We start from the raw sequence: 25840 nt of genomic DNA, 5'->3' as shown, positions 1-25840 counted from the left end.
AAGACAAAACCTAAACAAAACCTACCCTCAAGGAACTTATATTCCACTAGAGCAAGGGTCCTTAACCTTGTGTTCCTGAACATTTAGCTTTTTAATAAATGTATTTTTGATGACTATTTCAATAGAATTGATTTCCTTTGTACTCCTATATAGCTGATTTTATGTAATTAGAAACAATTTTTTTCCTGAGGGGTCCATAGTCTTCAGCAGACTGCTAAAAGGAGCCAAGATATGAAATAGGTGAAGAAGCCCTGTAATAGGGGCCACTCCATTCGACGTGGCCAGGTCTCTCTGCCTGTGCCTCTGAGCCCAGTTCCTTCTCCCTTCACCTGTTTGCTCCTATCCCCCAGGTACCTCCTCTTCTGCTCAGGTCAGCCCTCACCTCCTCCTGCCCAGTGACATAACTCATTTATAACATTGTTTTATGGCAATGATTTCCCCCTATCATGTTGTTTCACCTAAGGTCATTATTTTTCACTGTTAGACAGGGTAAGACTGTCTGTGTTGCCCAGTTAGGAAGTTTTACTTTCGTTCCAGTCATTTATGTCTTCTGTCTTCTAGGATAAAGGCTGGTAGAAATTTACCTAGCCTTACACTTTTATAGTACAAAGGAAAAAATACTTAATACAGACATATCAAGGGTACCAAAGACCCTCAAATGTATGTAATTATGAATATACACATCAGAAGTGTGTATTTTTAAGATGTTAAAATTAAAACTCACTTAATATTCTGTTGCAAATGGAATCAAAGCCTTGTCTCCCTGGGCTCACATGAAAAACCACTAAATCAAATAACTAAAAAATTGGCTTCTGGCATTTTAAGCTAATCACCACTGAGGTACCACATGGCCATGATGAAGCCCTATGAAATAACTCTATACCTTTACAAATTAATCCATCTGAGAAAATTAAAGCAATTAATTTCAGATGGTTAATGTTACCAGTGGCATTTTATTAAATGTGGTTGGCTTAATGTATTTACCACACAAATTTCAGATGATGGCAATACGCTAGGCAGTGCTAATAGAGAAATAGAGAATTGCTCAAGGTGGCAGCCCATTTGGGTGTGACTTCAGATAACCCTGTTACCAATCTTCTTGCCTTAATCCCTCCATCCTCCACTAATGCCCTTCTCTGAGGCCCCACTATGGCATGGGTATGACAATTGAGCTTAAGCTCTGGTAGGTCCTACTTAATTGGGAAAGGCTTTGAATAGAAGCTTAGTAAAGGAACAACCTAGTTAAGTTTGGATAGAATCATCAGGAAATAGCTAGCCACCAGGTGATGGATACTTATTCAACTCATAAGGATCATTTAAGGCAGTGGTATCGAAACTTTTAAAACTATGTGCCTTTATCCAAAAATTTTTTATGGAAGGTATACCAGGGCAGCTAGATAGCACAGTGGATAGAGCACTGGGCCTAGAGTCAGGAAGATCTGAGTTCAAATTTGGCCTCAGACACTTACTAGTTCTATGATTCTGGGCAAGTCACCCACCCTTATTTGCCTCAGTTCCTCTTCTGTAAATTGAGGACACACTGGCAAAGGAAATGGCAGACCACTCCAGTATTTTGCCAAGAAAACCCCATGGACAAAGTCCATACATAGAGTCAGATACAACTGCATGACTAAACAGAGACAGCAACAGCAATACAGGGCTGGGGGTGATTTTCCCAATGGCACCAACCTTGGTGCTATGGTTGGCATTAGGTTATCCATGCCTTGAGAAACTGATGCCTGACTCAGAAAGCAGAAGTTTGGGAGCTTGCACAGCAGAAAGAGGGGGTGGAGTGGATGAGTGCTGGGTCGTGATGGGTGTTGGATAGGTGTGGTTGTTTTGGACACAAGCAAGCCCTGTGCTTGGCTCTTATGGGGAGCTAATACCTGCATGCTCTGAGTGGCTAAGATATACTCCTTGGGATCATACCTCTGGCTTCACTTTGGAGACCACTGGACAGAGGCATTGAAGGACTGTCTTCTGTGTCCACAGAAGCTTCCAATCAGTTAGTCAGTCAGCAAGCATTTATCATGTGTTTACTCATGCCAAACACTGCAATAAGTGTTGGGGACACAAAGAAAGGCAAAAACACATTCTCTATCCTTAATAAGCTCATAATCTAATTTGGGAGACTCTTTGCAAACTATGTGTGTAGAAGACGTTCATAGGGCAGATGGGAGAAAGGCTCAGAAGGAAGGTACTAGTAGTATACCGGCCCATGAAATCATATATCCCTTGCACTAATTGATGCACTAATGTGTTCTCCATCAGCAAAAAGGCCAGTCCAGTTAAGAAGGCATTGTGTTTGCCAAACATCTGGATGATTAACTGAATACTTGAATTGTCTGGTTGATTTGGCATCTGTAGACGGAGTCTCTGTACCATTGATAGGCTGGCATTTTGAGCTTTCATAATGGAAAAGGTGTGGAGCCATATGTTGTCTATGATTTGTTCTTGTCTCAGCAAAGGAGCGTGTGAAGCTGCCCACACTGGCATCTTTATAAGCTGCAGACCATGGCTGGACTGGGCTCCTTAATGACCAGTTCAGTCTGGAACACCCTGCAAACTGAAGTCATTAGAGACTCCTCAGTAGACATGATCAAGGTTGAAAGGGTGAGGAGAATTAAGGCAGGTGTGCCTTGCTGATGAGAGGAAGAGAAACACCCCCCTCCTCCTCCAGCCCTCGAGTTTGCTGCCTACCCCCTCCCTTGCCTAGCACTTTCAGCAGCCTTTCCTCTGATTGATTGGATGACTGGGGAGAGAGTTGGCGACCTGTCACTCATCTCCATGCCTCATTCTGTCAGCTCTGAGCCAGAAACAGCATGAGGAGAAAACAAGGCAGGAAGAAATTTACAACCTACATTTAAGATTCACTAGAACCAATGACATCACGTTCTTTGCCATTCCTGGGGTACTTGATGACAGAGAGCTGGGACTGTAGAAACCTGGTGAATGATGGCTCCGGCATAGCCTGAATCCAAGTGAGGTCACCTAAGTGATGTGGGAAGAGGTTATGGAAGGTCTCGGAGGCAGGAACCAGAAAGATTAAAGCAGATCAAAGAAGGGAGATGTGAAGAAAGGTCAAAGAAATTGAGATAATTTAGAGAGGAGGAAAAAGAAACCAGAGCAGTAGCTTACATTTCAATCCCATCCATCAAGAAAATAATATAATAATTCATTTAAGGCAGCCAATGTCATAGCATCCTATCTGTATTCAGACCTGGAAGAGACCTCCAAAGATATCTGGTCTATTCCTTCCTCTTATAGATGAGCAAACCTTTGCCTACAGAGGGCATGTGACATGCTCTAGGTCACATAGCTAGTAAATGTTGGGGGTGGTGGGATTTGAACTCATGACTTCTAACTCTACTTTCTACTATATCACACTGTGGAAACCATCTTAAAACTACTACAGAAGATTAATGAAATTGATTTAGAATATATATGATATATGTATGATACATAAAGATATTGTATATAGAGATACATATTCATCTATCATATACTCTGAAGATTCCACAACTTCCCTTCATGAACTTCTTCAAGAATCTTTTGTATATCTTATAAAATTATATACATATATATGTATGCATGTATGCCTGTACATGCATATGTGTATATATAGTGTGTATATACATATGTACATACACATACACATATATATATACATACTCAAGAAGGAATACACACACATATTCCTTCTTGAATCTCACTCTTCTCACTCTTGAGGTAGGTTCTATAGGTATCGCCCCCATTTTACTGACGGTAATACTGAGGCTCATATAATTGCCCAAGGTTATAGAGCTTATAAATGTCTGTGGAAAATTCAAACTCCAAGTAAGAGGACTCCTTCCAGTATAATGCCATCTCTTAAAAACAAACAACTAGTCCTTTTGGGGATTAAATCCATGGTCTTGGTGTTATTTTGTACCAGACTCGAAGCAACGAAACAGATTCTATACAAGGCAGAGTCAGTGCGGGAGCTAGCTGCAACCGTAAAGTAGTTGGATTCCATCTGTGGCTTCAAGCCTCTTTTCTATGGCCTCTTGCCTCTGTCTTCACTGTCCACCTCAGTGAGAGGGGCACTCAGCATCCTCATGCTGTCCCTATACTATGATGAACTCATTTACATGTAAATGGCTAACAAATCCCAATGCTGTTCCTCCCAGGAGGAGTAGCATTTCTTGGGGATACAAGACTTTAGCCAAAGGAATAAAACTCTAATGGTAGACTCTTCCTGCAAAAGTCTGTAAAACACAGTGGTTCTTCCCATAGATGTTAGCACCATGCTCTGTGCATTGTGGGTGCAAATTCCTGACTGTCACTGACTTCTTGACCAAAGGAGTGCTATACATTACCCAGATCCATTTTGATCATAGGTGTAGTAGTCTATGGAGTTGTTTATGGGGTGTGTTTTAAGAGAGAAAGGACCTTCCACCCTACCCTCCCACCAAAAAAAAATCCAACCCACACTTGTCTGCTGCCTGAAATTCTTAATTTTACTTTGTGAAATTTAGGTTAATGAAGTCTTCCTTTGACATATAAACACCCCTCAGCAGATTGATTTCAGCCATTCTGACTTTAGAGGCAATTTGTTTATTTAGAATTGACTTTCCCCTCATGGCTGAGATCTACCACACTGAGGGAATGGATGTTTTCATGAGATGGCCACGGGAAAGGAGTAAGTAGAAAACAGTCATTCTGGGAAATGCAGAGCTATGTGTGGCAAGGTCCTGCAATAGTGGAAGACCCTAAAGATAAGACTCCATTTTTCTGGAGTTGGATATGGTGACTTCAAAGAGGAATCACTGAAAAAGATGCGATGTTTTCCTGGCTTTCTGCTGGCCAGCTGGAATCGAGCAGCTTCGTCTGTTGCTTTCTCCCACAGGGGCTGTGAAAACCTGATGCTAGTGCTTTTCCTTTTTCTTCTTGCCTATAAAACTGCAGTGGGAATAGAATTTATCCTCATCTAGCAATCCAATTAAGCACTGGCCATCAAGCACCCTCAGTCAGGACCACAAACTCCTGGAAATGACTTTGAGTGGATCACACACACACACACACACACACACACACACACGCACACATGCACACACATGGGTACATGTTTTCTCCTAGGAATGTAGGCTCTTTGAGGATAGGGATGATTTCATTTTTGTCTGTATGTCCAGAGGGCCTAGTATAGTGTATAGCATACCTAAGAAGAAACTTAATAAATGCTTGTGGAGTAAATTGAGTGGGTGAACGCCCTCATTTTGTAGTTAACTGATGACTAGAGAGTTGAAGGTGATGAGTCCAAGGTCATATAGGTAGTAAACAGAAAAGACAGATTCAAATCCCGGTCTTCCTATGCCATATCCAATACTCTTTTCATTGCAAAGCCCACCACCAGAGCTTCTGTAAATGCCTCCTACAAAATGTGACCCACATATTCAGGAGCAGCCCCCAAACCCTCTGAAGCAGGCACTGATTTGGTGTTTACTCACAGCCTTCCCTCTCTGTGCACCTAGGCAAACAGTTTAGGAAAACCTTAGACTTTGATTCATTCAGTCAACAAGAATTTCTTAAATGCTCATGTGCCTTATACTGTGCTAAGAATTAGAAAAATTCAAAAACTTCCCAAAAGGCAACAAGATAGTGCTTGCCCTCAAGAAACTTACATTCTAATGAGAGAGACAACATGAAAATAACTATGTACTTTTTCATTCATTCATCAAATTGGTAAAGATGACAGGAAAAGGAAAATAATGTTGGTGGGGATGTGGGAAAACAGGTATGTGATGCAATGATGGTAGACCTGTAAATGGGTACAACCATTCTGGAAAGCAATTTGGAATTATATGCAAAACGTTACTAAATGGCATGTGACACTTGACCTAGTTCTACCACTGTTAGACCTGTACTCATAAGAAATCAAAGAGGAAAAAATCCTACACGTACAAAAATATTTATAGCAGCTCTTTTTTCTGTGGTGGTAAAACAAAACTGGAAACTGAGAAAATGGCCAACAGTTGTACAATGACTGAATCAAATGTGACAAAGGAGTGATGGAATACTATGAAATGTATTGACGGAACACTACATGAAATGACAAAGTAGATGGTTTCTAAGAGACATGGAAAGATTTGTATTAATTAAAAAATGGCTTTTTCAGCTGAGTGGAGAACGGATTGAGGTGAATAAGAGAGGGTGATTATAATGGTCCAGATGTCAGGTGATGAGGACTTGAGTTAAGGTGGTGACTGAGAATGGGGAGAAATAGATTTACATGAGAAATATAGCCAAAATAAAAACAAGATTGGGAAATGGATTAGATACATAGGGTGAGTGGGAATAGAGAAGTCAAGAATGACTCGGAGGTTGTGAGTCTGGAGAAATAAAAAGGTGTAGTACTCTGGACTATGATGGAAAAAGTTGGTTGGAGGGGCAGATTTAGGGGGAAAATGAGGAGGTTTGTTTAGACATGTTTAGTTTGAGATGCCTATGGAACATCCAAAGGGCAGCTAGGTGATGCAATAGGATCAGGAAAACTCATCTTCATGAGTTCAAATCCGGCCTCAGACTCTTACTAGCTGTGTGACCCTGGGTAAATCACAACCCTGTTTGCTTCAGTTTCCTCATCTGTAAAATGATCTGGGGAAGGAAATGTATCCTCCAGTATCTTTGCCAAGAAAACCCCAAAGGGGGTCACAAAGAGTCAAGCCTGAAATGACTCAATGACAACATGGAATATCCAATTCAGGACATCCAAAAGGTGGTTGGCAACGCATGACTGGACTCAGGAGAATCAAGTCAAAATAACAAGCAATTATTAAATGCCTACTGTGTGCTGGACACTGTGCTATGTGCCAGGTATATCAAAGCTAGATATATAGATCTGGGAATCTTTGGCATAGGTATGGTAATTGAGGTCCCCAAGTGGGAGAGAATAGAGGGAAAAGAAAAGAGAATACAAGACAGAACCTGTCAGGATTACCTGAATGAAGATCCAGGAAAGAAGACGGAGGAATGGCCAAACATGTAAGAGGAAAGCCAGCAGAAAGCAAAGGGTCTGCTTGGAAGCTTTGTCTACAACTGTTTTGACAATAAGCCACAGGAAACCAACAATAACAACAATGATGATGACAACAAATCATTCCTTCAGTCTAACAGTTTTTTTAAATTAAGCATCTATTGTGTGCCAAGCACTCTGCTAGAGATACAGCAATGAAAAGTAATCAGAATCTGCCCATCCCGAGGGAAATAACATGCACACAGATACATAAATCCAAAAGGGAGGGAGGGGGACATTAGCAACCGGGAGAGCCTTGGCTATGTGGTGAGAGACTTCACTTAAGGCTCTCAAGAAAACAACTAAGGAAGTCATCAACAGTAGCCTGGATAAAAGAGATAGGTCTCAATCCTTGCTCATTGCCAGATCATCTCTGCTAACTAGCTGGGCTTGGAAGACATGGCTCCCCATGGTACTGTGCTAGCTGCTGGCCAGGAAAATCACAGGAAGTTTGTCTTCCTTTATAGCAGTGCTTTGCATTGAGCATTGTCAAAGGCAGCCAAGGAGAGGAGAGTTCTATTACTTTTGTCCTGATAAGGAAATCCCAATGTCCCTTTCATAGCCAGTTGAATAAAATACATCTTAAAGCAGCCAACCTCCCGGAGTCCTAGATACTGTATAAGGCAGAAAAGACACACTGGAATTACTGCTGGTGTGATGAGTGCTAGGAACGGAGAAGTCAATTGCACAGAATAAGACAGATCCAATTCAACAAGCAAGGAACTGGAGAAACAAAGAGGTTGTGTTCAATTTCGGGATTATTGTTCAGTCATTTCAGTCATGTCTGACTCTTTCTAACCCCATTTGAAGTTTTCTTGACGAAGATACTGGAGTGATTTGCTATTTCCTTCTCCAACTCATTTTACAGATGAGGAAACTGAGGTAAACAGGTTAAATGACTTGCCCAGGTCACATAGTTAATAAGTATCTGAGGCCAGATGAGTCTTCCTGACTTCAGGCTGAGTGCCCTATCCACTGGGCCACCTAGCTGGGGATGTGATGTATAAGCAGATAAATCTGGGCTAATTTGAGGAAGGAGAGAATACTCTAGCTGCGGGGGGGTGGGGAGGTATCCTGTAGAAAGAGGTACCTGAGCTATTCTGAGACTTTAAGGAAGATAAGAATTCTAAGAGGAAAGTGTTGAGGAAACAGTCCATTTCAGACATGGGAGATAGCCCTTGCCAAGATGTCAAGGTCAGAAAAAGCAAAGTTAGAGGAACAGCACTAAGCTAGTTGAGCTGGACTATAGTGTACATGAAGAAGTGGAATATGAAACAGCATGGAAAGGTAGACTGAGGCTCAGATTGTCAAGGGTTGGAAATGCCAAGCAGGAGAGTTTACATGGTATCATAGAGGCAACTGGGAACTGTGGAGAAGTTTGGAGCAGGAATGTGACATCATGAGATTTATATTTTAGGAAGTTTTTTTTTGCAATTTATAGAGGATGAGTTGTAGAGCAGAGATTGAAATGAGGGAGACCACTTGGGAAGCTATTGTAACAGTCCAGGTATGAAGAGATGATTACCTGTACTGGGGTAGTGGGTGTGGAACCGGAGGGAAGGGGACAGATAAGTAATATGAAGGTAAGAACTGGCGACCAGCTGGATACAAGGGCAGGGGAGGGCAGAGGTGAGATAGAGAAAACATTGGGAGATGGCTCAGCTTGGGAGCCTGAGACCTGGAAGGGTAGTGCTAACTTTAAACAGATACAGAGGGAATTAGGAAAATGAGTGGGTTTGTTTTGTTTTGTTTGGAAGAGAAAGAAGAACATGCAGGATTCTGCTTTGGATATGATGAGTTGGACATTTTCATCGCCAATTTCAAGATGTCCAGCATGCAGCTGGTGATGTAAGATCTGCAGTGATATGATGGTTGAGCCCACAGAAGCCAATAGGATCACCAAGAAAATAGAGGAAGCGAAATCACACAGAGAAAAAATGAGAGTGTCCTTCATACCCCACCTAATAGGGAGCAAGACATGGATGATGAATCAGCAAATGGTACTGAGAAAGAACAAAAAAATTTCATCATTTTTTATGGCTTGCCATGTTCAGAAATATGCTAACTGCTCTAAGGATGTTCACATAAAAATATTGGTGGGGCAGGATATACAAATCTGGAAACAGTATTTGTAGGAATTTCAGAAATAGACCTAATTTATTTTCTTTTAGTGAGCTGAAAAAACATCCTTTAGACTAAAGTGCAAATATACCATTTCCATATATAGATCTAGAAAGTTCTCAGTGGAAATGCTTAATATTGGCCTCTGGGGATTATTGGACACTTTGATTATTACATTTTTTTCCCCAACAGGTTTTACTCCCAACAGTTTTTTTTTAAAGGTAAACTGCAATTTACCTTTGCAAATGCTTTTCTTTTCTTCTTCTTTTGGCAAATGCTCTTCTTTAAAAACAAAAGTTAAAAGGCATTGGGTGAAAGCTTGCCTTTTATTATTTTTAAAACCTAACCCCGCAGTCTTTTTTTTTTTAAGAAACAGAGATGAAAAAGTTCTGAAATGAGCTCCAAATTAGATTTGGCCCATTTTGGGGAAAGGGTTTGTTGCTGTTTCCTAAACAAAGCAGATTACTTCTGGTGGCTGGTGCTTTTGTACACCACATCCTTAGCTGAGGAGGGAGCGTGGGCTAATTGTCAGATAGGGAGTCTGGAAATTAAGACTGGTTCTATATGTGGCTCTGGTACTGACTTGTTGAACGACTCTGCAAGATTAAAAGCAGCATCAGGATTGAGGACTTACTGAGTGAGGACCTAAGAAGTTTGTCCTGGGATGTTTTACAAAAGAGAAGAAAAGGAAAGAAAAGAAGAGAAAGGAAAAAAAAAGGAATCAAACAAAAGCAACCCAAACAAATAAAGGGAGAGTGGCCAGCTCCAGCAATCGCTGTTCACAGCTAGAGCCTACAAATGAAAAAACGCCCGCAGCAGGGAAGGCTAGCTCCCAACTTCTTGAGCTGTTGTAGGAAAGAACTATGAGAGGGGAAGGCACAGAAATTATACAAAAGGGCCAGGAAGTTATCTCCTTCAATTAGAAGGATTAGCTCAATTCAAGCAGCACTTGGTGGGTAGAAGTCAATTTCTCAATGTCCCTAGGTGACTCATGGCTGTCAGTTGAAGAATGGTTGCTTATTTGCACTGGAGGAGGGAATGAGGCTGAAATGACAGGCTGCCATGGCTCTCCCCCCCTTCCCCACCTCCCACAGTGTTTGGTAGTTAGTCACTGGGTTAGGTACAGAGGACATAGAGAGGAAATTGAAAGGTGGTACAGAGGACACAAAGGGCACTGGACTTGGAGTCAGAAGAACTAGTTTTGAATCTTGGCTCTGCCATTTCCTGGCTGAGTAAACTTTAGGCAAATCACTTGACCTCTCAGGGTCTCAGTTTCCTTGTCTGTAAAATGGGTAAATGGACTAGATGACCTCTGAGGTCCCTTCAGTTCTATTTCTCTATTATTCTAGGAAATATTCCCTGCCCACAAGGTGCTTGTGTTCTACTGGGGAAAACAAAATATGCATATACAAAAGTCAACAGAAAATAGATACACACAGAATAATTTATTAGAGGGAATTGTGTGTGTGTGTGTGTGTGTGGTGGATCAGGAAAGATCTTGAGCTGATCTTAGAAGCTTAGAAGGAAGCTACAGATCCCAAGAACTGGAAATCATGCAGGGCAGCTTTCTAGGCACAAGTCCAACCAGTACAAGAATGAAGAGGTAAGAAATCATATGAGTAGCAGTAAGTAGGGCAGTTTGTCTTGAATACAGTGTATTGTGGGGAAGTAATGTGTAATCAGGATGTAAAGGTAGGGTGAAACCAGATTGTGAAAGCTTTTGAAACATTTCTATCTGAATTGTAGGGAGCTGCCTTGAAGCCTAGGAGATCTAGAAGTCCTGACATTTACCATCTGTATGACTTGACCTGAGTCATTGGAAGGACAGCAAAGCCCTCTACTGAAATTAGGAAATTAGGAAAAAGTGTTAATGGGGAAAGATAATGAATTCCATTTTGGTCACAGTGAATGAGGGATATCTATGGAATGTAGAGGTAGAGATAACCAACAGGAAGTTGAGGACGAGAGCTCAGCCACTTAATAAATGCTTGTTGAACTGAACTGAGAGAGCACAGGACTCCTCATACCATCTGGGTTCTTATTTTTGGGATAAGGGAGGCCTGGAATAAAAGATTGCTTTGTATAATCCCACTGAGATCAACCAGCATGGAAATGGCACTGATCATCATGGTCTCCATCGTGTAGGATGGGTAGATGGTGTACTTCTTGGGTTCCATAGCCGTATTCATCTCCTTCAGGTACATGAAGAATGGATACACCTACATCACCATTGTTTTTGTCAATATCGGGTGCATAGTTGTATGATGTATACATTTTAATGGTTCTGAGGGGGATGGCCTTTGGGGAAAGTAGGATGACTTTTAAAAACACCTCCTTCACAAAGAGTATTTATAGATCCAATAATAAAGATTACCCATCTGTAAACATTGTTATCATCCAGTTAACCTGCTGAATAGACTCCTGCTGGAATTTTGGTAATGTTTTTTCCTCACAGTTTCAAAGAAGTCCCTCCCCCTCTCCAATGGTCAGTTTGGCCTAATGGAGAGGAGAAAGGACTTTGAAATCATCACATATCCTCTCTGGGTCTAAGTTTCTCTATTTGTAAAAAGTATGGTTTGAAGTTAGTCATCACTAAGGTCCTTTCCAGCTCTCAATCCTGTGAATCATTTCCTTCTTTTCTGATGCTTCTACTAAGGACATTTTTTTTCCAGGAGCCAAATGAAAACACATTAATAAAGACTCTTTTAGGTGCTCATGCCAAGGTTTGGTTACTGAGTGCTCCTAACTTCAGGGTACATTGCAATGGGGCTACCGTGTGGATGGCACTTTGGATAAATGTAGACAGCAGTAGACTCTGCTAGCATGTTTTCTCTATGGGATGTTGAAGGACAACATCCCACAGTGGTTACCAGGCATCCTAGCATCAAAATAACTGAACAAAGCCCCCTGTTGTGAGGATGAGACAGTGATTGGCATTGCTTTTCAGTGAGGATGATTAACTACCCATTTGTAATTCAGTGTTTTTTTCTTCTCTGGGGGAAGGGAGGGTAGACAATTGTTTTTAAAATCCTCCCATTTCACACCTGCCCTTTTCTCTTTGATTGTTCAGAACATCTATGACAGGCAGCAGGAAAAAGTAGAAAGAGCATTGAACATCAAGTCTGGACAGTCCTAAATTCAAGTCCTACTAGGTTGGCAAGTGACTGCTAAACTCCAGGTTCCTTATCTGTAAAATGGGGATAGTCGTTTCACCTCCCCCCACAGGACTATTGTGAGGCTCATAGACTTAGAGATGGAAAGGGACATTAGAAGTCGTCTTTTCCAACCCTTTCACTTTACAGATCAGAAAAAGAGTGACTTGCCCAGGGTCACACAGGTCATAAGCAGAAGAGTCAAGATTTGAACCCTGGTCTTTTGCACTATCCATACTGCCTTCAGATCAAATGTGAGGGTATATGTGAAGTGCTTTATAACCTTGAAAGTGATGTGCAAATTTCATTTCATTTTACAATACTCTAAGATTTGTAGGATTATTTCTTCGGACTTTTGCAATAATTTTATAGAGAGGGAAAAGACTTTTCCCCATTCTCCTTCTTGAGTATTTTAGCTTCACCATAGCCCTTTCTTATTTCTGAAACAACAGTGTCCAGATCTCTCCTTGGGCAGGTCATTGTTTCTCTGGACTTCAGTTTCCCCATTGGTAAAATGGAGGGACTTGGACTGGATGCTCTCTAAGGTCCCTCCCACTTCTGCAGTCTCTGGTCCCATGAGCTGAGCTCAGTCTGTCCTTTCCATTGACACCACAGAAACACCAACGCTGCACAATTAGGTTCTTGAGCTCTGAGGAATGACTTGGGCTGGGGCCAGAAAAGCAATTACAGAACAGGCTTATTTGTGTACATCCCTTGTTGTAACCAGATCAGCAGAACATTATTTCTACAGGTCATCCCCTGGGACATAGGCATAATTCTGGTATTCAAAATCTTTCTTTCTCACAGAATTCATTCAAGAAGACTTTGCCTGGATCACTCTTTATTCCTCTATGGAGAAACACAAAAGCTAAATGTTTCCTATAGCATCTTAATAGGGATTTATGGAGAGGCTTGTGTTTGTGGATTTATGTACTGACTATTTGGGAATACTTAATCACTATTTTTCAGGCAGTTAAAGAGCCATCTAGTGACTGTGAACACATGTCTGACATGTGGCTGCTCATTAAACACTATGGTTTGGTGATGGCGAGTCAATTTAATTCAACAAATGCTGATTAACTACTAGGTGCTGGGCACTGTGCTAAGAGCTGCAGGAGGCTGAGATGAATGGAACATTGGTAAACATGATGAAAGATGGAAAGAGACGATGTCTCAGGGCCTGAGGGAAGACAAGCACACTCATACACTCTTGGTAGAATAGCAAAATGGACCAAACGTGTTAGGAAATAATTGGTATTCTGTGATAAAAGTTATTAAACTATTGGTGTTTTTTGACCCAGTGATCACTACTGGGCATTTATCCTAGGGGATCAAAGACAGCGAGGAAGGTTGCATAAATGTAAGAATATTTTGGAGTGGCACCTTTACAATAGCAAAAAACCTGGAACCAAAGTTGGTATCATCAGTCAGGGAAGGGTAAAACAAAGTGTGATATACGACTGTAAAGAAATGTTATTGTATCCTAAGAAACAATGTATTTGAAAAGTTGTGTGAACTGATACAGATGGAAGAAAGTAGAACCAGGAAAAAAGTATGCAATGACTACTGTAATGTCAGTGAAAACAACGTTGAAAGCTATCAGAACTCAATTTCAATGAAATGACCAATCTTGGCTGCAAAGGACTGATGCTGAAATGATTCCACTGCTCTGGGCTGTAAGATAGGATATACCACACTGTGCTGCCCCTGTAGGAAGACAGAACATAGATATCAATGGCTATAATGAGAAATAGAAATGAAAATTAGCCTAAAACAGATACAAAGTATCCTATAAGATCATCTTTATATGAACTGCAGTGTACTGACAAAGGAGGACTCATTTTTTATCATTCCTTCTGAATTTCCTGGATTTAATTCAATAGGGTATGGGAGCCACAGCTGTCTTCTTCTAATTTCCTCTCCTTCCACTGACTCAGGCTTCTCTTGCAAACTGCACAATCCAATTCAACGTTCATTAGGCAATCACTAATAGGAGGCAGCGTGCCAGGGGCTGGGGTTGGAAAGATGGAGAAAGTCATAGTTTCTCCTTTGCTCGGGCTTGCTATATTAACAGGAGGTAAGAGGCATGAGCAAGTGACACAAAGCCAAATATGCTAAGTTCAAAAAAGAAGTCAAGTTAGACATGGTGCTGTGAGAGATTTGAGGAAAGAAAGATGGAAGCGGGGGATGAAGAATCAGGGCAAGTTTCTCAGAGGAGGAAGCACTGAAGTTGGGCATTATAAGGAAGGAGGGATTTCAACAGGAAGGGATAGAGTAGGAAAGAAATTTGCTTCAGTTTAGGAATATCACCTGAAGGATACTAACATAGGAAAGGGGAAAGTGAGACCTGGGGTGATAAGCCTCTCTCTTTTCTCAAATGCAGCAGGTGAGTTGGGGGAAAGTATGGTATGAAAGACTTGGAGTCAGGAAGAACTGAGTTTGAAATCTGCTTAGTAGCTGTATAACCCTATCTAGTCACCTAATTTCTCTTATTTCCAGTACCCTCACACTAATGATAATAATTAGCATTTACCTCAAAGGCTTGTTGTGAGGATCAGATGAAATCTTTATAAAGCACTTTATAAATTTCCAAATAAGCAGGAAGTCATTTTTAATAGTGAGCAAATGGTATGTGGGAAAATGGAGGATATAGTAATGTCTCACCGTCCAGTTTGGGTGACTCATAGATATGAGGTCAGCTGAGAAGCTAGATTGTAGAGGGCTTTGAGTGCCCAGGAAAGGCATGCAAACTTTCCTCAGGTGAGACAAATGAGAACCACTATGGAGTTCTGAGTAGAGTAACATAACCAGATTAAACACATAATGAAGGCGAGTTGGAAGGAGGCGTATTTCAGGTGGCATGTCCACCATGACTCAAATACCAGGCAGAAGACTCATCCACCAAAGGATCTCATGAATGCAATAGAACCTCACCTTTTCAGAAAAAAAAATGGGGAAATGTGCGCTGTGGGTGGGCCTGATTCATAAAGGAAAATAGCTATGGAAAACATGAGTAAGTGAAAGTGATGTAAGTAATGAGTCACCCCAATATTCCTTAATACCTGCAGAGTCAAGGTGAATGTGAGAGGAGGGAAACAAACTCAGCCCCAGTGGAAAGGAACAAGGTTAGTAGTAAGAAAGAAATAGCTGATGTGATGGCAAAGTGGAATGAGATCTGGGTTTGAAGCCACAGCCCTGTGGATACAGAGTCAGAAGGGATCTTAGAAGTTATCTAGTCCAACACCCTCATTTTATAGTTGAGGAAACTGAGGCACAGAGAGGTTAAGCGAATTGGCCAGAGTCACACAGGTATTTAGAGGCAGATTCCTCTACTCCAAATTGGAATCTTGACACACTATGAGTCAAAGGAACTGGGTTCAAATTCCTGCTTGGCAACTTATTACCTGTATGGCCTTTGGCAAATGATTTAATCTTTCTAGTCCTCAGTTTTTTCATCAGTAAATCAAAGGACTTGGACTTGAAGGTGTCTGAGGTCTATTTCAGCTCTGGATCTATGGCAGAGCATGGATAAGAATCAAACAGGATCATAAGTCATGAATGAGTGGCAATGTGCACCATTGAAGAGATTATTAACAATGATGAGTTCAAGGTTCCGTTAAAGCATGTGATGAAGGTAATAAGTATAATAATATAAAGATCACCTTCTCTTTATATAACAATTTACCATTTATACAACATTTTCATTGCTGTTGTCCACTCTTTGTTTTCGAAGAGGACCAATGACATCATGGTGTTGGGAATAGTGCATGATGGGTGATGTCTTGACTTGAGCATGAATTGGATTTAAGTGAGCCAGAGATAGAAAAAGTCATCAGCTTCACCCTGTCCTCCAGGGTCATCAGAGTTCAGTGATAAAACGAGAGTCAAGATGACTGGCAGGGGCCATAGCCCAGGATGCAGTGGGTGACCTTGGCCTTTTTAATTTAAGGCCTTTCCCAGGTCTCAGTTTGTCTGAGGTAATGCCCATTCAATGACAGAATTGAGACAGAAAATGGCCTAGTTTATCATCAAAAAAGTATCAGTCTGGGAGGGGAGACCCTTAGAGTTTCTCTGAACAGAAAGCAATTGCTATTTGAATTTATTCTGAGCTCTCAAGATAATTCTGTATCTACTGAATATCGACATTAAGTAAAGTGTGAGATAAGAAGGTATGTTCACCAGTGTCATGGAGGATATACTAAAGAAAATCCAAACAGAGGAGGTTCTCCATCAACTGCAAAATCCTCCAGATGTTTCCATTCAGAGACATCTGATTATCACATCTAGCCATAGGATGCTATAGAACCTTATTGATAAGATCTATGGTCATTTGAAAGACATTGGCTTAAAACAAAGTGGATGCAAAATTCATATTGCACAGATGAAGAGGTGTTTTAATGGAAATAAATTAATCAATAAACATTTATTAAGTACATATTATTTGCCAGGCACTGTGTTGGATGTTGGGAACATAGAGACAAAAAAGGAGGAAGGAAAAACGGAAAGAAATAAGTAAGAGAGGGAGGCAGAGAGAGAGGAAAGAGACAGAGACACACACATAGAGAGAAAGACAGGGTGAGAGAGAAAGAGAGAGGAAAAAAAAGAAAGAAAGCAAGCAAGAAAGAAAAAGGCAGGATAGAAGGAAAGAAGAAGAGAAAGAAATAATGAAAGAGAAAGAGAAAGAAAGAAGGAAGTAAGGAAGAAAGAAAGGAGGGAGAGAAGGAAGGAAAGAAGGAAGGGAAGGAGGGAGAGAGAAAGAAATGAAGGGAAGGAAGGAAGAAGGAAGGAAAAGAAAGAAGATGAGGAGAGAGGGAGAGAGAGAGAGAGAGAGAGAGTCCTTGTTCTCAAGGAAGTTATACTCTATTAGAAATAGTATTACATTCACCGAGAAAGTCCATTAGTACATTTTTCTTGGTCAGGTATTCATGAAGGGCATGGAACTGGACCCAGAACTGAGGATCCAGAGGAGACAAAACTGGATCATATTTAGGAAACTGGTCAGTGCTTCCAAGGACCCCTGGCTGCTTGCTGCTACAAAACCCCATTCCTTTAACACCAGTATTCTCCCCATGGCATGTGTCTGTCAAGCATGAAGTGCCACCATCCCAAAATCATTTAAACTGTTGGCTATGAGGAGGGACAGAAAAATCACATGGTGGCTGTAACTAGACTGCAGCATGTTACTGATGATGACTTGGCCATGCGAAGTCATGAAAGTCTTCATCCATGTATGACCAGATAATGAGGTGAGATGATCATTTTTTTTTTCAAATGATAAAAAGTATTTTTATTTTGACATCTGAATAAGTGTTGACTCCTCAGGACACGGCCTTTGGCATCTTTTTCAACTTATTCATCACCTTGTTGCACAGTGCCTTTTTCAGAAACATAAATGCCATCCAAAAATTTTCTGATATCCTTGTTTTTGACTGTTGTGGCCTGTTGGATCAGGGCAGCTGAGTTTGAAACAAGTTCATTATCATTTCCTTCAAGAATTAACTCATCTTTTTGGGCTTGAGAAACAGCACAAGCAACACCTGGTCTCATGTGCACTCTTCGGATATATTTTTCACCCAAGAAATTTCTAATTTCAACAAGTGAGCCATTCTCTTGAATAACAACATTGATGGGGAAGTGAGCATACACAGACCTCATCTTGTAACGAAAACCCAGGGTAATGCCTTTGATCATGTTTTGTACATGACTACAGATTGTGCACACGGTTGCAAGTTCTTTTCGATTTCCCCACCATTTGTCCACCCGGAGCCTCTTTTTCTTCTTTCCAAGGAAACTGAGCTCAACATTGATATGGTTGAAATCCCTACGGAGGATTCCTCTGGGCCCCTTCACAATGACTGTCCGACCCTTAAGAGAGATGTCAACATTTTCTGGGATGTCGACCGTCTGGTTGCTTAGAATGGTCTTCATTCTGGTAGCGAACGCGGCAAAGCGAGATGATCATTTTAATTTGATTACCCATCATGATTTCCAGTAGCCAAAATATATTTCTCTGGCCTTGAGACACAGTGCTGGTTACTGCTTCTTGAAACAATATTTTTACGTGAACACACAACTATATTCTAGTAAATACCACTAGATCAGCAGCCAGCAGCCATTCCAAATGTTTGATAATTCCACCGTATATGTTTGCTTGTGTCACTATATTGCCTCTCCTAATTCAGATGGAGTTAATTTGAACTAAAGTGACTAGAGAGAAGAGAGACAACTATGAAAATAGAAGTCAGATGACCTTTATCCATAGGTTGGAGGTCAGGCTGACTTATGAGACATTCACAGTGAGTCAGTGTGGTGTGGTAAACAGGAAGCTAGCCTAGAAATCAGGATGACATGTGTTCAAATTTTGCTTTTGGGTCATTTATACTATAAGATGTAAAACTGGTGTCACTCTATATTGGTGAAGAGGTTTTCCTCACTGGGCAGTTCCCTACACTGATCTCAGGTCCAGAACAAAAATAGGAAAGTGTATGTGTGTGTTGGGGGGGGGGGGTGATGGTAGTGCTGGTGGTGGTGGTGGTGATGGTGGTGGTGGTGGTGGATATTTCTTGGGAGGAGACTCTTGTATGTATTTCCTGTTCTTATTACTTGTCCTGCCTTTCCCCAGCCAACTTTTTTTTTAAGAATTATGATTTGTCCCCAGAATAAAGACAACATTGAGGATTTTTATAAAATAAAAAGACATCAATTCTTCATGGACATGAAACAGTATAGCTCTTCTATAGGTACTTGTCTCCCTTATGAGAGTGTAAGCTCCAACAGAGCAGAGATGATTTCGTTTGTTGTACTTGTTTTCATCCCCAGAGACTATAAGACACAAGACCTGACACATTATTATAATTACACTTAATAAAATAACAGTATAATATTGAAGAAATGCTTGCTGATTGATTGATGGATGAATTTGAGATTTTATCAGGGTAATACGTTCTTCACTAACTCAGAGCTCAACCTGTCTGCCCTAGTGATCAGTCTTTGTGAGTTGCCTTGGCCAAAAAATTTGAACAATTAATGGCCAATATTCCTGTGACATCTCTCTAAACACAACCAGCTTTGCCCTTGGATGACAACCAGACAACCACTAGGGACATGTTTGAAACTTTACACCTTGGGAGGACCTGGCAGAACCAGCACTTTGCTGGCATAGCTGATAAGAACACAAGGTCACCCCCGCGCTGTGATGAGTCATCAGGGTAGAGCTTGGGGCCCAAATCAAAGACACAGAGGAGGCAGCATGGTATGGTAGGCTGGATTTATCCTAGACTGAGCCCTCCTTCTGCCAATCAGTAGCTATGCGACCTTAGGCAAGTCACTGAATTTCACAAAGTCTCAGTTTCTCATCTGTAAAATGAGAAGGTTGATTAAATGATCTCTAAATGTTCTCTTGTGCAGCTAGATGGCTTAGTGTATAGAGTGCTGGGCCTAAAGTCAGGAAGGCCGGAATTCAAATCTGGCCTCAGACACTTACCAGGTTTGTGACTTTGGGCAATTCACTCAGGCTCTATTTGTTCTAAGCCACTGGAGAAGGAAATGGCAAACTACTCTAGTATCTTTGCCAAGAAAACCCCAGAGACAGTATTAGCATGCTATGGTCCAAGGCGGCATGAAGAGTCAGACACAAGTGAATGGCTGAACACAAATAAAATGTTCTTTTGCTTCTAGAGATTATTTTTGAAAAGAAAGAATTTGATTTAGATTAAATTATGGGACTAAAGATTTAAGATTTCAGTCACTTACACCATGACCTAGAGAAGAAAAAAGCAGCTGTTGAGCCATAATGAACACTCACACTTCATGAAACTTTACAAAACATTTTCTCACAACCTAGTGAAGTTTAGACAGTAAATGTTATCATTTTGATTTCCTGGATAAAGAAACTGAAGCTTAGCAAAGTGAAATTACTTACACTGGGACCTTGGGATCATAGGAGTCTAGCTCTCAAGCCTGTAGGAACCTCAAAAGGCATCTCATCTAACCCACTCAATTCAATGGTGAGGGGAACCAAGTCTCAGGGAGGATAGGTGACTTGTTCAAGGCCACATAGATAGTGAGCTTCAAAAGTAGAATTTGAATCCAGGTCCTGCATTTAATAAGTGTAGGACGTGAGATGTTAATTCAATTATGCTGATTCCAAGTTCTTCCATTTTTCTTTTTGCTCAGTCAGTTTTCATAATTTCAGGGATGTTGTAGTCAATTCTATTGTCTTATGACATTTGCCCTTTAGCTTACAATACAGAAGCAAAATCGTAGCCCAGATAAATATAAATAGATGAGAAATATTTGTTGGGTCTTGGTGGAAGAAATACATTTTTGCTGTTATCATTGCTATTTCTGCCTCGCTTTAAATTGAGCTGTAAATTCTACTTTGTAGAAGAGGTAAATGAACAAGCCATAACATCATTGGATAGGTTCATTTTATTTTTAGAATTTATTGGAGATGATGTGCTGCAACCTGCCCATTTGAGACTGAGACACCAACATGAAATAGACAAGTTGGCCCCAACCATATAGGAAGGGCCAGTCCAAAGTATGTGGATAATTATTCCTGGCTTCCCCCATGAAGGAGAAACAAACATTTGTCAAAGGGGAGAATTTCTCTTCCTCTTTCTGTCTTTCAGTTACGAAACAAGGTTTAAAAGCATGAGTGTGTAACGTATCTTCTCAAGGATTCATTAACTGTCTTATGTAAAGTCAGAGAGAATCTGGCATCAGCATTGCTAATAGCTTTGCTTTAAAAGTGTTGACAATTCAGTTGGTTTTAGACGACCTTAGATGACCTTCCATTTGGACAGGGCTTACAGGGCACATTCTAAGTAGGATGATTTAGAGGCAGGCTTTTAAAGTAAGGAGAAAGATTTCATGAGTGGCACCTTTGTCAGTTTCTTTACTTTCTGATCTGTCTACACATATGAATGCCCCATTCTACTCATCACTTAGACGTTCCCTGATGGCATCGATGACCTAAAGATTTAAGCAACATCCACTTCATAAAGTGAAGCATTCTTTAGGAATGTTCACCACAGAGCTATCATGCATAATTGAGTGGGTGAGGGACTTGGAGTCAGGAAGGACTAGGTTCAAATCTAGCACCATACCTTGCTAGCTAATTGGTTAATAAGCAATTAGTAAGCACTTACTGTACGGCAATACTGGACTAAGTACTACAGATACAAAGAAAAGCAAAAACAGCCCCTTCCTTTAAGGAGCTCACCTTTAAATGCTGAGCAGCACTGGGGAAAAATATAGTTCCCCTGGGCCTCAGAATATCCTTTTGCAAATAATAATGCCCATAATAATAATATGCAGCATACCTGCCTCCCAGGATAATTATAAGTATCAAAGGAGATACTACAGATAAAGCACTATGAAAAATTCAGTTATTATTCTCTGTTCTAAGCGGCGTGTTGTAGTGGCAGGAGTTATGAGTGAAGAGTCAGGCAACTGACAACATGGGTTCCAACGCTGACTAGCTTTGTGGGCCTAGAGAACTTCTTTCACTTCTGTTAACCCCAAGTTCCCTGTGCTGATTAAGTGAGAATAAAATGGACTCTACATGTCTCACAGGGGTCTTCTAGAAATCAACTTCATAAATACAAGGTCAAGGCAATATGGATAGACAAGAGGTGGTATTGAAAAAGTTATGGAGGTTTCAGTGGACCATAAGCTCACTATGAGTTAGCAGTGTGATGTAACAGACAAAAAGGCCAAGGCTGTCTTAGAGTCATCACTTCCAGGCAGAAGGAGGTGATCGCTCCTGTGTACTCTGCCCTCGCTAGACCACATCTAGTATATTCCATTCCATTCTGGGCATTACATTTTAGAAAGGACATTGAGAAGTTGGAGATTGTCTGAAGGAGGGTGACCAGGATGATAAAGGGCCTTGGCTTCATATCAGGAGGTTCAACTGAAGAAGCTGGAGATGCTTATTCTAGAGGCAAGAAAATTTATGGCGGATAAGAGGAAATGGTATCTGTGTGAGGGACAGAGGTTCCACATCTCTTTGTTGTGGTCCAATCATTTCAGTCATGTCTGACTCTTCATGACCCCATTTTGGGATTTTCTTGGCAAAGATACTGGAATGATTTCTCATTTCCTTCTCTGGCTCATTTTACAGATGAAGAAACTGAGGCAAACTGGGTTAAGTGACTTGCCAAGGGTCAAATAACTAGTAAGTGTCTGGGTCCAGATTTGAATTCACTAAGATGAGTTTTCCTGACCTCAGACCCAGCATTCTAACCATTGTGCCATGTAGCTGCCCTCATATCTCAACCTCAATTAATCAATAGATTTGAATAGTTCTTTTAAATGTCTAAGCAAGATTGTCTGCACCCTGTTGTCCTTTTATCAGGTGTGAATTCTTTAATAGGGTCGAGAAGGGGAACACTGTGATTGGTTAACCAAGTAAGCAATCTAGCCTTGGGGCTTGAAGTAGAGAGAGAAATGTCAGCAGTTGTTAAGTCAAACAGTCAGCTAGGCCAGTGGTAAAAGAGTTGAAGTCAGAGGATTCCATCTAGACCAATGAGAAAAAATGACTCTTGGGAGGGAGGAGAGACTTTTTAACTCTTTTCCATCCCCACCCCTCAATTGACCATACTATCAGAGAGATAGCATCCATAGCGGACAATGTATCCAAAAGTCAAACATGGTCATAGACTTATCCATAAAGATAGAAAGAGAACCAGTTGAGGAAGGAAGTAGCTTCGAGGAGCATGGCCCCTGAACCAGAGGAGAATAACAGGTGTCGGCTCAGTAAAAGTTCAATAACCAGGAATTACAGATTTAGCCTTCGGCCATATGTATTCTCACTATAACACTCTAAATTTAAGCTCATTCCTCCCCTGGACTTTATATTGGTGGGAGAATGTACCCAGACTTTGGGGGGACCATTTTGCACCAACCCGTCTTTTGTAGACAATCTTAATAATAACTTTTACAAAAACTGGTTAAGTTTAGATTAAGATTGTCAATAGAAGCATTCTAGTGGTTATTCATGAGCAACAGCATTAGAAACTCAACCCTTCAGGGTCATTCTTAGAATCCTAAGATTGGTGGTAGCCTCCTTCAGGTGACTCAGCCAGCCAATTAAAATGGAAGCTGGGGAAGTAGCCCCAAAATGAAGATACATGGCAAGTATTTAAAGAGCTGTCATGTGAAAGATGGATTACCAGCAGCTGGTGGCATAGTAGATATTAAGCACTAGATCTGGAGTTAAGAAGCCCTGAGCTCAAATCTAGCCTCAGACACAGCTGTGTGATCTTGGGCAAGCCATTTAACCTCTATTTGCCTCATTTTCCCTATCTATAAAATGGGGATAATAATAGCACCTACCTTCCAGGTTTGTTATGAGGATCAAATGAGATAATATTTGTAATGTCTTTTGCAAACCTTAAAGACTTATGTAAATGCTAGTCATCACCATCACCATCACCATCATCATCACCATCATCATCCTCGTCATCAACACTATCAAAATTGTTATCATCATCCTCATCATTATCATTATCACCATGATCATCATGCCCATCATTATCCCCCCCCCACCATCATCCTGACGGGGTACAGGCCTAAGCCAAGACCTTCACCCTTTACCCCAAAAGAATTTGGGTCCCATTTATCTATGAGCCCTGGAAACCCCACCTTGAACTCTCCTTGAATTTTCCCACTTAATCAAGTCTCTGGTGTTCACCTGAGGGATCTGCTACACCCTCCAGTAATCTTCTCAACTGGTCTTTTATTGTAGCCTATGTCCAATCTCCCAATTGTCTGTTACCTCAGGACCTCCTCCCCACCTCCCACTTCCCATGCTTGATCCTATCTAAACTCCATTCTCCCTTGGCCATGTGGTCCAGGTCCCTGGCATTCCCAGACCTTCTCTGTTACTTCCCAGTCACCCCAGACTACTTGGCCACTCCTAGATCCTTCCCACAGTCTTTCTGCATATAAGATCCATTTTGCCTCCCTTAAGGTGCTCAGATTCAATCTGGCCTGCTTGTCAATTCAAGTGTCACAAATGCTCAGATTCCTTAGGAGTCTAGCCAATGGTTCAGATTCAGTCTGGCCAATATGGTGGATTTTTAGAATCACACCCACCCTCTATCAGTGGTCTAATAAACCTTGTCTTTGGCTGAAAGAATGCTTGGGTCCAATTCATTCGGGCAGGACCTGCTTGTCACTATTTCAGGGTCCCAGTTCCCCTAAATTTCAACAATCCTAATTGATCTCTTTGGCCCCAGAGGGCACAGCCAAGACCAATGGGTGGAAGGCAAATTTACATTCAATGTCAGAAAAAAGAACTGCCTAACAGTTGGAGGTGTCCCAATGTGGGATAGACTTCTTCAGGAGGTGGTGGAGTCCCTTTCGTTGAAGGTCTTTAGGCAGAGACTAGATGCTGACTTATTGGTGATGTAACGGTGAAGGTTCCTTTTACCATCCCTCCCCCACCTTTCCAGTCTTCTTAAACATTACTCCCTGAGATACACTCTTCAATCCAGAGACACTTGTCTCCTGACTGTTCAGAACAAGGCCCTCCATTTATCATCTCTGGGTGTTTTTTCTGGTGGTCTCCCATGCCTGGAATGTTCTCTCTCCTCAACTCCACAGACTGACTTCCCTGGCTTTCTCTAAATCCCAACTAAAATCCCACCTTCTAGGGGAAGCTTTTTTCCACCCTTCTTAATTCTAGTTCATTATTTCCTATTTATCCTGTATAGATCTTGCTTGCATATATTTATTTGTTGTCTCTCCCATTAGATTGTAAACTCCTTAAGGGCAGGGATTGCCTTTAGCCTCTTTATATCCCAGCTCAGTCCAATCCAGGTACTTAATAAAAGCTTACTTGACTGATTGACTTGATTGGACTAAATGGCCCCTGAGGTCTCTTCCAACTCTAAAATTCTTTGATCTGATGAAAACTAAAGCATATAGAAATGTGAACTCTTATCATCAATGACATTTCTATAAGTTATCTTAGAAGTATGAAAGAAAAACTAGCTTATGGACAGCTAGATTTTTGTAAAGAATATACTAAAATAATCAAAATACACAAAAGGCTTTTGTCTGCATGGAGGAAATTCCAGTGTGGGAAACTCTCTATACCAAAACAGATTGTGACATGTCTGTGGTTTAGTAGATAAATACTATAAATACTGTGGAATTGCAGCCTTTGCAAAAACAAGTTGAAGGCTTCAGAAATTACTTACTACAGGGATCCAGAAAACTTATTGATTAAATACTCAAAGGAAAGAAAGCTATATCATCTACATGAATGGAAATATAGATTTTGTACGGTATGTGTTGAAATGAGGGGGAGGGGAAGAGCCACCCCACACTTGGGACTGAAAAGAGTATCATGAATTAACATTTTGAAAAAAGAAGCTTAAGAAATGAATTCCAAAAAGTTCTACTTTCCAACTGGCTTGCTTTTATAAATATGATGACACAATAGGAAAAAGACTTCACATTAAAAACATCTCACAAATCTCAGGCGTCAATTCTTTAAGAA

At 40.9% G+C, this 25840-nt stretch overlaps 2 protein-coding genes across 4 annotated transcripts in view; both read right to left on the bottom strand.

Annotated features, from left to right (window-relative positions):
• The window catches only part of KCNAB1 (potassium voltage-gated channel subfamily A member regulatory beta subunit 1), a 453996-nt gene that overhangs the window by 153445 nt on the left and 274711 nt on the right, over nucleotides 1-25840 (bottom strand). The window lies entirely within an intron of this gene.
• Nucleotides 17674-18260, bottom strand: LOC118848675 (60S ribosomal protein L9-like). Its single transcript, XM_036757678.1, has one exon. It carries the CDS (start codon nucleotides 18250-18252, stop codon nucleotides 17674-17676), a length of 579 nt encoding a protein of 192 aa, XP_036613573.1. The 5' UTR covers nucleotides 18253-18260.

This window comes from Trichosurus vulpecula, chromosome 4 (assembly GCF_011100635.1).
Source record: "Trichosurus vulpecula isolate mTriVul1 chromosome 4, mTriVul1.pri, whole genome shotgun sequence".
Classification (NCBI taxonomy): Eukaryota; Metazoa; Chordata; class Mammalia; order Diprotodontia; family Phalangeridae; genus Trichosurus; species Trichosurus vulpecula.
This window is presented reverse-complemented; position numbering and strand designations above follow the sequence as displayed.

Coding starts and splice junctions, on each gene's coding strand:
- LOC118848675 (XM_036757678.1), bottom strand. CDS start 18,252: ATGAAGACCATTCTAAGCAACCAGACGGTCGACATCCCAGAAAATGTT.